At 42.5% G+C, this 13406-nt stretch overlaps 1 protein-coding gene across 1 annotated transcript in view; it reads left to right on the top strand.

Annotated features, from left to right (window-relative positions):
- The window catches only part of NHSL2 (NHS like 2), a 234318-nt gene that overhangs the window by 81613 nt on the left and 139299 nt on the right, over window positions 1-13406 (top strand). Inside the window, exon 2 of the mRNA XM_036016384.1 lies at window positions 8810-8878. Within this exon, the coding sequence (XP_035872277.1) occupies window positions 8810-8878 (69 nt within the window). The remainder of the gene's footprint in view (window positions 1-8809; window positions 8879-13406) is intronic.

Genomic DNA, 13406 nt, shown 5'->3' with positions numbered 1-13406 from the left:
TTACCAGAACACCACTGGTCCTACATATTAGGTACTATTTCATGAAAGGTGTTGACAGAAAAGGATAAATTTGCCAGGCACCTGCTTTGTGCCAGGCTGTGCTGTCTCTTTATATGTATCATTTCAGTTGCTCTTCACTTCAACTCTGTGAACTGTATGTGTATTATGGACACCATTTATGAGGATGAGATGGGGATATGAGTGACTGGACTAAGGTCAACTGATTGGCATATAGTGGAGCCAGGATTAAAGCCTACATCTGTTGGAGTCCAAAGCTAGCTGTATTAGTTTCCTATGGCTGCTGTAAAAAATTACCACAAATTTTTGACTTAAAGCAACACAAATGTATTATCTTACAGTTCTGCAGAGCAGAAGTCTGAAATAGGTTTCACTGGACTAAAATCAAGGTGTTGTCAGGGTTGTGTTCCTTCTAGAGGTTCTAGGGGAGATATGTTTCCTTTCCTTTTCCAGCTTCTAGACACCGCCTGCATCCCTCAGCTCCCATCCCCTTCCTCCACCTTCAGCACCAGCAGTGGCCAGTGGACTGTTTCTCTGATCCCATCTGTTTGACCCTGCTTCTGTCGTCACATGTCCTTCTCCAACTCTGCCTCTTCTGCCTCTTTCACTTCTCAGGACCCTTGTAATAATGTTGAGCCGAGCCACAAAGTGCAAGAGACTCTCGTCATCTCAGGGTCAGATGATTTGCAACCTTAGTTCCATCTGCAAACCCTATTTCTGAACTTTGCCACTGAAACTAACATATTCACAGGTTCCGAGGATTTAGGACATGGATCTCTTTTGGGGGGGCATAATTCTACCTACCACACTTGTGCTTTTTACATGACCCTTAACCACATTGCTACTTGTTTTAGTGGTTACATTGCTGATGCAAGGCCCACATCATTCTCCCTTACACCTGCATGCCACACGTCCCATGCACTCCGCTTTGGGGTAAGATGTCAATCTCCCAGCATGCCAGTGAGCCCCAGGGGAGAACAGCTTCTAATCCTTGGGGCTTTTAATCCTGGACATATATTTTACCTTTGTTCCCACTAAGGTGTTTTTAAAATAGTTTCCAAGATTTTTGTGGATTGCTGGCTTTATCAAAGCTCCTATTCATTTTTCCCTTTTCTCAGGGCTTTCATGGGGCCAGTACTCCCCTTTCCTCTAGGGTAGGTCTCATTGTACTGTGGTTTATGCATTTCTACCTGTGATTTCCACCTAGAAACTGGACCTGTTTCTAGTCACTAGCCAGAATCGTGCATTATTTGTTTGCTCTTATCACAGGTTTTTACATTGTTATATTGTAGAAAAGTCCTTTCCCTATGCCAGATGATGAGGCATCTGTCTGCCTGGGTTTAATATTGTTCTCTGACTGGCTTTTCAGAATCAGAGTCTCTAAGTAATAAAGAGTCTCCTTGTTTCCTCTATCTTCCCTCATTTCCTCTACACTAAGATCCCTGATTCCCTGCATGGTCAAGAAAAATGACCTCCACTGAGACCAACCAATGGCCAGAAGTTGCCCTTCCCCACCAGAAGCCTTCATAACAGCCAGGCCCACCTCTTCACTGCCTCCAGCTCCAACTACAACCCTCTTGCTTAAAGCTTCCATTCTTGCCAAAAGCTCTTTGCCTCTCCCTTCTGCCTATCAGGTTCACACTTACACATTGGGGCCCAGTCAGAATCCTAACCACTTTGAGGAAAACTTTCCAGATCATATTAGCCCAAGGGACTCATGCCCTCCTCTGAGCACCTCCAGAACTTACTGCCAGTAGCACTGATTTTGACACTTCCTCATCTACCATTATGGAGAAATTGCAAACCAGTGGCTGGTGGGCCAAATAATGGTCACAGACCTATTTTGTTTGGTATGCATGTGGTTTGTTCCTTTTTAAAATTATTTGCTAACATGTAACAATTAGTTATCTTCCCATACAATCTGGGTTTCTGGCTTCTTTGAAAAACAGAAAAGTCTAATAATACTGACTCTATATTCCCATAGGATGGTAGTTAGCTGGATTAGGGTGGAGGCTTTCCCTTTAGATTAAGCATGTGGCCTCCAGCTCACCACAATACCCACCAACTCCTTATTGTTGCATTATTTCAGCCTCCTTCACTCATTATAGTATTTGCCTGGCTCCTGGCGGCATTCTAAAATTCTGGTATATCTAAATGTCCAGCTATATCACAGTCTCTTGGAGGAAAGAAATTATTTTCATTTTTTTGTTTCTTCCATGCTGCTCTGTATACAGTACATGCTCAATATATACTGAGAGACTAAATAATTTCTGTTAGGTGATTCTAGAATGTATAAAAATTTACTTTTACTACAAGGTAAAGCTTTACAAATGAAGCATTTGTTGGCAAAGTACCATGTACCTGACTCAGTGTTAGATGCCTCACAACAGAGAAGGAAACCCAGGCTCACAGAGCCTATACAGTAGGGCTGGGGCTGTAGATGTGGTAGCTTCTTGGGTAAGTAAGGGTGATTGCCTTTCTTCGATGAAGAAGCTTTGTTAAGGGTCGGTGTTGGAAGCAGAGAGGAGCTTCCCCTAGTGCTCTTCAGTAATGTTTATGTGCCCACTCTGAGAGTTAGTTTGTTTGGATAAAAACTGAGCATTTATTAAATGTGCTTTCTGTGCTGTACATTTATTAAATAACTCTGTAGTTATTCTTGGACTGTCAGGGATTCTGAGCATCTTGAGTAGCCCACTGAAAATATGAGGACAATATATATAGATTGAGCCTAGTTGTTGATGGGATTTGGAACCCATTTGATGAATCATGTTCAACTGAGGGAAACATCTACTGATTCCCTTGCCTATATGTGCATGGAGATTGTGCTACTCCCTCATGCCATTACTGGCCGCATTGATGTGTGGCACAGGATGGGAAAGCGTGGAGAAATTATGCATGTTTAGTTGTGCAGCAGCAAGCAGAAAGGAATGAGAATACTGAAGACTCCCACTGGGGCAGAAATTTTGTGTCATGTGTTGCTGAACAGCTGCAGAAAAACGTGTCTGGATCTTTGGATGCAGAGAAGTAGGTTTGCCAGACTTTGGTTCTGAGTAACTTTGAGGGCGAAGAGGTTGTAGAAGAAACAAATGTGGTGCACCTAGTAGCTTGACTGTGGAGCCTTTGTTTGCCTTCTTTTCGCCCTGTCCCCTCCAGCCACCATCAATTCTAGCTGCAGCTAAGAGAGGGGGGAGGTGGGAAGGCTTCTGCCCCAGGGTCTTTAGGTTCCTTTGGGCCTGCTGTGCTCATAGGCCCTACTTAGGGCCACCAAAATGCTCAGGTTCAGCTGGGTGGGCAGCACCTCTGGGAAGGAGGATGGTCCTGGGCCAATCCTAAAGGAGAGTAGAATGGGAGTAGGAAAGGGCAGCAGGGCAAAAACTGAGCTAAAGGCACTTATGGGGTTTTTCATTCTTCAGATTGCATAGGAAGCATGGAATCCATAGCCTTGGAATCACCTAGAACTGGGCTCAAGCCTCTCCTCTATTCCTACAAGTGCAGCCTTAGGCAAGTCACTTAATCTTTCCAAGTTTACTTTACATGCCCAAGTTTACTTCTCTCTATGTATAAGGAGTCATAAGGTGATGTTTGTATGAGGCCTCGTCCATATTTCAAGAGATGGGAGCTGTGAGCTCTAGAAATGATGCAACCGAGCAATAAACTGTCATATTGGTTATTATTTATGATGGACTTATTATGGGACCACACATTATGCTAAGCCATTTAAATCCATTATAAACAGTACATGCTCCATGCAGGACAGTTCTAGAGCTGACACTTCTCACCAGACCACCTGCCAAACATTAGCCTCACTTCACACTTGAGGAAACTTAAGGTTTTGGAAATACTGGCATCAAGGACAGAGCTTGGAGCTTTACACTGCTGGTTCTGCTATTAACATGCTGTGTGACCTTGGGCATGTTACTCAGTCTCTCTGAGCTTCAGTTTCCTAATTTGGAAAATATTGGAGTCCAAAGTCTCTGGCAGCCTATACAGTGAAAAACAGTGTCCTGTGGGAGAAGGTGGAGGCAAGAAAGCTTAGAATCTCCCAGAGACAGGGGATGAGAAGACATGGGTGTGGCTGTGGCTCTATGAAGTGGAGGCAGGTCTGGAACATAAACTTGCCAGAGTGGATGTGCCCGGCTCACACTACCCATTTAGAAAGAGCCTAGGTGGGCCAGATAGCATGAGTGTACCCACACTGTGAAGTGCTGTTGCCACCTAGGGGAAAGGGAGCCCAAGCTGCTATTGCACTGGACTGCGGCTGAGCAGTACAGCACATTCCTGTCTCTTGCTGGTTTCCGGAGTGGAAAGGGGCAGCCAAGGCTTGCTCCAGGAGCAGGGAGGGGAGTGAAGAAAAGCAGCTGAGCACTGCCTCTGGTTTGGAAGTTATAAATAAATCCATCTGGAAGTGTTTGGGACTGTGGGAGCCTGAGGCCGGCCCCTGCAATTCAGGCCATGTGGCACATATTTCCATTCACACTAGACCCCCCCAATCCCAGGAGACTGTCTGATTGGGCCTGTCTGCTCCAGCCCTGGCCCGAGCTGGGCAGGAACCTCTCAGGCCCCAACTCTGCTTCCAGGCCCTGCCCCAACCGCCCTCTCTTCCCAGTCCAATTCCAGTGTATCATGTCTGAGAAAGTGCTTTGAAAAGTTTCACGTGCTATTCAAGCACTGGTTGAACGAATGAATAAGTTTTCAATTAAGCATTTAACTGGCAGTATATTCCCCTTGCTAGGAAGGGGCCCCGTGGTAGTTATGGAAGGTGCTGCCTTCTTGACTTCTGGTCCCCATATCAGTATCATCTTTTCCCATTCCAACTAAGGATGGCTGAGGTACAAAGGAAGTGCCAAAGCTTTGTTCATCTTTCTATCTGCAGCACCAAGGGTAGTGCTCAGCAGGTGTTGGTTATATGCAGGGATGATTTGATTTATTAATGTAACAAATGCTCATTGCATACCGTCATGTACTGCACACTCTGCTACATGCTGGGAACACAGTAGAGAACAAAACAGATGGAGTCCCTGCCCACTGAACTTGTGGTCACGGTGTTTCTCGATGAGAGTATTATTGGCACTTGGAGTGAGACAGTTCTTTGCATTATGGGACACTCTTGTGCATTGCAGGATATTTAACATCCTGACTCCTGGCCCTAAGCACTACTAGTACTCTGGAGTCATTGTGACAACCATAAATTCCTCTATACATTTCCAAATTCTTCTTGGGGCTGGGAGAATCCAGCCCTGGCCAAGAGCCACCACTGAGAAACTTGACAGTTAGTTGAGTGAAGGAAGGCCAACCCCAAGGTGTGAACGCGTTGAGTCCTCTAAGTCCATATATGAATTAGTGATTTAGAGCCGGGAAATCATGTTTGCCCTAGAAAGATGTAAAATGGCCCTTTGGTTGCTGAGTTAGGCACCAGGTACCCATAATGTGGCTGAGGCTCCCAATTCTCCTGAGGAGTTGGGTGAGGGTTGAGGCACAAGTGGTACCATGGCAGTCTTGGACATGCTGATGAGGTGGTTACTTGGGAATATCCACAAAGCAGCCAGAATCCGGTCCTAAAGGCAGATGACAGGTCAGATTTTAAGATATGGATTTGTGATAAATTCATATCTTAAGATCTGAGTTGAGGCCCAGGATCCATTAAGATTCTTAAGCAGGAAGGTATTGGGATAAGGTAGATAGTGAATCCAGGGTAAATGCCAGAGATAGAGGAGTAGGCCCCAGTGGTATCTCCTTTTTACCTCTGCATTCCTATACCCCCCATCCCCAACCATCAATACCCTGGTTCAGGACCTCAACTTGTGCCAGGACCATTGCAGCAGCCACCTAACTGGCTTCTTTTCTTCTAGTGTCTCTGCCTTCCAGAATTACCTTCTTAACACACAGCTTTGATCATGTCCCTTTTCAACATTCACCAGGTCCGACCTCTTCAGCTGTGCATTGTAAGCCATGCATTGTAACCCCATAATGTAGTACAGGTTCCCACCAACCTGGCACTCCCTTAGTGGAGCTGGCACCAGATTCTCCTTTCAAGGCTCACTGTTGCTCATCTCCCAGATCTTACCCTCTGGCTACACAGAGCCCCAAATACACACTGCTCTTCTCCACCTCCTTCTCTTGGAAGGATACACTCAGGTTTCGAAGCTCAGTTCAAGCTTCTTCTCTCTCTCTCTCTCAAGATTTTATTTATTTATTTTTTTTGAGAGAGAGGGAGGGAGGGAGAAAGAAAGGGAAACATTGATGTGAGGGACATTGATTGGCCCTGTTGAACGCACCCCAATCAAGGATGGAACTCACAACACAGACATGTGTCCTGACTGGGAATTGAACCAATGACCTTTTGCTTTGTGGAACAGTGCCCAACCAACTAAGCCACACCAGTCAGGGCAAGTCTCTTCTCTTTTGTAAAGCTTTGCCTGACCTCTCAGAGCCAAGCAGATGTTTTTCCATGCCTGTACCCTCCTCTTCAGGTCTTCATATACACCATGGGGGCTGTCAGTCTCTCACAGTAGACTAGGAATTCTCTAAGGATAGTAGCCATGTCTCATTTTGCTTTGTAATCCAGTTACCCAGACCAGTGTGAACAAATGTGGAAGTGGCCGTGGAGATGGACTGGTAGGACAGGGCAAAGAGAAAGTAGAATGGTTGTTCCCAAGCCTAACCATCGCTCCACTTGAGACATTCTAACTGCTCTCTCCCGATAAACAGTCTTCAGATGAGGGTCTGTGAAAGAACTAGGGAAGAGAAAGAAAAAGATGGAGAGGCAAGGCAAGAGGCAGGCAAAAGAAGCAATACAGAGATGAGAGGAGAGGCTGAAAGGATGAAAGAGGAGGGGGAAGCAAAGGTCTACATCAACATCTTACATACATAAGGGATTCAAATAACCTGGAATGGAATCAGAACAGATTTGGTATTCTGAAAACAAAAGCAGCTGTTTAGGCAGGTCAGTTGAATGTGCAGTTAATTAATAAGCATTAGTGCCCTTCAGTGCCAGGTTGTGCATGGAACTATGTCCTGTTGGGATCAAATGCCAACCATTCAGGGCACTGATTTAGTAAACACCAGAAGACAGCACTGGCATGAGAATGCTGAATAATCCTTGAGAGAGCTCTTAAGGGCACCAGGGATGGTTGGAGCCCCATAGTTCTCCACACCACTGGCCTGCCTCTTGCCAAAGAAAAGTAGGTGTGAGTAGAAAACCAACATGTAGTGAGTGGCTAGTATCCCAGAGGCCATGCAGACACCTTTTATACACACAAGATCATTTCATCATTAGTGCAATTCTGTGAGGTAGGTATTGTCCCTATTTTACAGATTAGAAAATTGAGGTCTTGGGAGGGTTAAGAATCTGACCCAAGGGCACATAGCTTGAAAATCTTGGATCCAGAATTACAATGCAGTCCATCCCCTCCCTGGTTGGCAGCAATTTGCTCCCCATTCTTGCTGACTTTGGCTGTGGGGCTGATCTCTTTGGATTGGTTTCTTTGAACATAAACAAAATACCATCAGTTTTTCCTGGCTCAGGAATGAACCCTCAGAATCATGTACCATTCTCCAGTTTCCAGCTGGGTGCATTTGCTGGTAGTTCATGAATATGAACCAACAGGCCTTGTTGTGATAATCAACAGTGTGCACCCTAAAATGCTAGGATGCTTTGTTTCCCAGAAGATACTTCAGGCTAGGGACTTTTAACCTATGGGGCCATGTTTTCTATTTTCTCTCTCCTCCCAATAATCTGCCTATGGTTGATGGTTTTCTGCTTTCCCAGGCAAGTGTATAAATCCTTATCAAAAATCATACTACCTTTGAGATGTTGCCCATATTGTATTCCAACTGCCCTTGCAACCCTTCCATAACTGCTCAGTGGTTGATGGATGTGATCTGTCTGCTGCCAACCTGTGAGTGGTTGTGGGCAGGGGACAGAAGGTATGGACAGGGCAGGTGCAGTGATCCCCAGTAATTAGGGGGCAAAATAACCCCCAGCATGAACCACATAATGTTGTGGCTTTGGGACTGCATAAATTGGCTACAAAACATTAATGACAATGCTTTTCTGGAGATTTTCTGGAGCCAGGTAGAGTCTGGGAACATTTTGGGCTTGGCCTAGGGTTGTGTGTCTCACACGAGTTGTAGGGTATTAGGCATTAGAATCATCATGCTGCATGCAGCGCCTTCTGGAATCTTATTAAACAAAATTTTCAGTGATATATACTGACAAGCAAGGTAACAAATCTCTAGTTTGGGCTTCTGCTATTTTAATGATCAAGATTCTTCTGCCTCACCTTCAAAATCTATTTGGAATCCAGTCACTTCTCACCACCTCCATTGCTACTATCCTAGAGCAACCCATCATCCTCTCTTGTCTATCATTAGTCTCCTAAAGAGATGCTGTTAAAACATAGTCTTAGTATGTCAGTCTTTTGCTCAACATCCTCCAATTGTTCCCATCTCACTCATATTAAAAGCCAAAGTCCTTAGGGTAGCCTGCAAGGCCCTTATAATTTGGTCCTCTTACCTTCTTGTTAATCCCTGTCACTTCCTCTAGTCCAGCCACATTGATCTCCTGATTATTCCTTAAGCTTTCCAGGAACATTTATGCTTTGTGTTCACTTTTCCTGCTGCCTGAATGCTTTTATCCAATATGTCAGTTAGGATCCTGGGAGACAGGGATTATGGGAACTGAGGAAGGGTTGCCATATGGAAAGGGCCGCCTGACAGGAGCTGTGGTGAACCTGCACAGAGAGAGCTGATGAAAAATCTCACTTGCTTTTTCCTTCTGATCTCCTTGCAGGTGCCTCCCATTGGTCAAAGCTAACCCGAAGCCAGAGGGCGAGGGAACCTGTTGATGCATTCTGCACAGGTCAGCCTCCCAGGGCACAAAGCTGGGTGGAGAAGGGTGAAGAAAGTCTGGAGGGGCGCATGGAAAATGTCCAAAAGCACTGGATAGCTTTGTAGCTACCCAGTTCCCTCACTTTCTTCAGATCTCCACAGAAACATCTGCTCCTTCTCAGGGTCGCTTTCTCTGGCACCATTTCAAAAGTTTCAACCCCAAGCAACCAACACCTTATATCCTCCTTCCATGTTATGTTTTTTTTATAGCACTTAGTATGACCTAACACATCATTTATTTATTTATCTAGCCTATCATCTGCTCTCCCGCTACAGTGGGACCTCAATGAGGGCAAGGACTTTGTTTTATTCACTGGTACTATCAGTGCCTAGAATTGGACCTGGCACATGGTAGGTGCTCAATAAATGTATGGTGAATAAATGAATGCACTCTTAGGGGCCATCCTAGAGTAATCTGCTGTCATCCAGGCACAGCTGGGTGCAGGTGTCCAATTGTTAGTCATGCCTGCTGCTCTCTGTTTCCTCTGAAGAAGCTCAAATGCTGCCAAGTTTTCATGGCAGAGGGTAGGGAGGCCTTTGCTGCCACCAACATTGAAATTTGCATGACATTTTGTCACCTTGAATCTTATAGAAATTGTTGCATTGATGTACATGGGCTGAGCTTCACATTTTTTAAGTTGTAAGAAACAATGAGTAGATTCACAGTCATAGGGACATTGGCCCTTCCAGGTGGTACTTCCATGCCTCAAAGGTAATGCCAGTGGGCCTGTCTCCAATTTAGGTAGGCTGAGGAGCCACTTCCTTGAGATCCAAAGGCAGGTGGGTATGAGCTGGGTTCCTTGGCTGCAGTGGTGGTGAAACATGTATAGATCAGGTCAGGACAAGCAAAAACAGGTTAGAATTCCTACAACACTGTAGCTGTGTCCAGGAGAATGTTTTTACTATACAAGTAGCATATGAATATATGTTCATTGTGGAAAAAAATTGAATGCAGCTACAGTTAAAACTCTCCTCTTTCCCCAACTTTACTCCCCAGAGGTGACCACTGTTATCAGCATAAAGTGCTCTCTTCCAAATATTCTTCTATGTGTACATAGATTGTTTATGTGTGGGTATTTAAAAATAAATGGTATTACACTGTATATACTGATCTGTAACTTTCTTTTTTTCACTTAATAATATATCTTGGAATCTTTGCCATGTTAGGACACTTGGATCTGACTCATTCTTTTCAATTATTTTTTATTTTGACATTATTATATAGTCACATGCAATTTAAGAAATAATACAGAGAGATCCCACAGACCCTTCACTCAGTTTTCCTCAGTGACAACCTCCTGCAAAACTCTAGTACCATATTGCAAGCATGGTAAGTGATATTGATACAGTCAAATTACCGAAGATTTCTACCACCACAAAGATCCTTCAAGTTGCCCTTTCATAGCTACACACACTTTCTCCCTACCCCTACCTTCTCCTTAACCTCTAGCATTCACTAATCTGTCTTCCTTTATAAAAATATGTCATTTCAAAAATTTTATGTAAATAGAATGATACTGTATTGTTTGTTTTCTTCAATCAGCAGAATTATCTGGAGATTCATCCAGGTTGTTGTGTGTATGAACAGTCTTCTTTTTATTGCTGAGTGGTTTTCCATGGCTTGAATGTACAATACCACAAATAGTGTGTCCAGTTACCTGTTGGAAAACATCTGAGTTGTTTCCAGCTTGGGGTTATTATAAATAAAGGTGCAATGAACAATCATATAACAGACTTTTATGTGGACAGACATTTTCATTCTTCTGGGATAAATGTCCAAGAGTGCAACTGCTGGGTCATATGGCAGTTACGAGTTTATTGTTTAAAGTAAGTTGCGAAGTGTTTTCCAGCATGGCCATAACCATTGTACATTCCCACCAGCAATGTTTGGGGGATCCAGTTCCTTTGCATCTTCACCTGCCTTTGTGTGGTCACTATTTTTTTTTCATTTTAGCCATTCTGGAAGGGATGTAATGATAGCCTATGGTTTTAATTCGTGTGTCCCTAATGACAAGTGATTGACCATCTTTTCATATGCTTATTTGCCATCCATGTATCTTTCTCAGTGAATTGATTGTTGATGTCAGGTATGAGATCTAGCTTACATGCCTTGCTCTGAATTCCAAACATTTTTCTTATTCTAAAAATTGTGCACATAAGTTTGTTATGCAGTTTTCCAGCTTTATTGAGATATAATGGACATATAATATATAAGTTTAAGGTATACAATGTAATGATTTGATACACACATATATTGAAAAATGATTATTACACAATAAGATTAGTTTGTGATATATTTGAAGTTGATTTTTTATATCAGGTATGTGACAGATTGTATGAATTTCCTGAGACGGCCATAACAAATTGCCATGAACTTGGTAGCTTTAAAAAAACAGAAATTTATTCTTTTATGGTTCTGGAGGTCAGAAATCTGAAACTCTGATATCAGCAGGCCCAGCTTCTTCTGGAGGCTCTAGGAGAGTAAGTATCCTTCCTTGCCTCTTCCAGCTTCTAGTGGCCGCCACCAATCCTCACCTTCCTTATCTTGTGGCCACATCACCTTATTATCTGCCCCCATCTTCACATCACATTCTCTTCTGTGTGTGTCTTCTCTGTGTGTCTGCCTCACAAAGATATTTCCCATTGGATTTAGGGCCCATTAAATAATCCAGAATAATCTCCATATCTCAAAATCCTTGACTTAATTACATATGCAAAGATCCATTTTCCACTTAAGGTAATATTCACAGGTTCTGCAGATAAGGATGTGGACATATATTTTGGGGGACCTACTATTCAACCCATTGCATAGGTAAAGGTTCATTTTTGTGCTTATGTGTAATTGCTCCAGCACCATTTGAAAAGTCCATCTTTCTTCCATTAAATTGCTTTTGTACCTTTATTAAAAATCACTTGGGCATAATTGTGTGAGTCTATTTCTGGGTTCTCTACTCTGCTCCACTAATCTGTATGTCTATACCTCCAGCAGGACCATACATTTAAAAAAAATTCTTATTTATCTTTAGAGAGAGGAAAAAGGAGGGAGAGAGAGAGGGAAACATTGATGTGAGAGAGAAACATCAATCGATTGCCTCTTTATGCCCCTACCTGGGGTCCTGGCCTGCACCCCAGGCATGTGCCCTGACCAGGAATCAAATCAGTGACCTTTTGGTTTGCAGGCCAGTGTTCAACCCACTGAACCACAACAGCCAGGGCAGACCATACCGTCTTGATTATTGTAGCTACATAATAAGATTTGAAATTCAATAGAGTGATCTCGCTTTATTCTTTTGCAAAATTGTTTTGGCTATTCTAGTTCCTTTGCCTTTCCATATAAGTTTTAGAGTAAGTTTCTCCCCGTCTAAAATACCCTCCTAGAATTTTGATAAGAACTGCAATAAACCTGCTTATAAATTTAGAGAGAATTGACATCTCTACTGTGTTGAATCTTTTAATCTATGAAAAATATATATATTTCTCAATTTACCTAGGCCTTCTTTGCATTCTTTCATCAGCATCTTGTATAGTTTTGAGCATACAAGTCCTATACATGTCTTGTTATATTTACACTTAAATATTTCATTTTGAGCAATTGTAAATGGTATTGTTTTTTTAATTTTGGCATCCATTTATTCATTACTATTATATACAAATACAATTTACTTGTGTATGCTTATCTTGTATCCTGTAACCTTGCTGGACTTATTAGTTCTAGAAATTGTTTTGTAGTTCCTTGGAATTTTCTACACACACCACCATGTCATCACCAAATGGGAACAGTTTTATTTATTTCTTTTCAATTTTATGCCTTTCGTTTCCTTTTCTTGCCTGATAGTACTGGCTAGACCTTCCAGCATTATGTTGAATTAGAGTGGTGAGGGAAGACATCCTTGCTTTGTTCCCAGTCTGATGAGGAAAGCATTCAGTCTTTTACCGTTGTGTGTAGTGTTAACTATAAGTTTTTGGTAGATGCTATTTTTCAAGTAGAGGAAATTCCTTTCTTTTCCCAAGTGCTTTTCATTAGTGCTTTTTTCTGCATTGATTGATATGATCATGTGATTGTCCTTTAGTCTGTCAATATAGTGGGTTACATTGATTTATTTTCAGATATTAAAACTGTCTTGCATCCCTGGAATAGACTCCACTTGATAATGATGTATAGTTCTTACATATTACTGAAAATACTATTTGCTAATGTTGTTTTGAGGACTTTTGCTTCTATACTCATGAGGGGTATTGGTCTGTAGTTTTCTTTTTTGTGTGTTATTGTCATATGGTTTTGACATCAAGACAATACCAACTTCGTAAAATAACTTGGGAAGCAGTTTCTCCTCTATTTTCTGGAAGAGATTGTTTATAATGGGTGTTAATTCTTTAACATTTAGGTAGAATTCTCCAGTGAAACCATGGGACCTGGAGATTTCTTTTTGGGAGTATTGAATTCAATTCAATTTTCCTAATAGTTAAAGGGCAATTAGAAATCATCTATTTCCTACTAA

Source organism: Phyllostomus discolor, chromosome X, assembly GCF_004126475.2.
Source record: "Phyllostomus discolor isolate MPI-MPIP mPhyDis1 chromosome X, mPhyDis1.pri.v3, whole genome shotgun sequence".
Classification (NCBI taxonomy): domain Eukaryota; kingdom Metazoa; phylum Chordata; class Mammalia; order Chiroptera; family Phyllostomidae; genus Phyllostomus; species Phyllostomus discolor.
The sequence above is the reverse complement of the archived record's forward strand: the minus strand, read 5'-3'. Positions and strand labels throughout refer to the sequence as shown.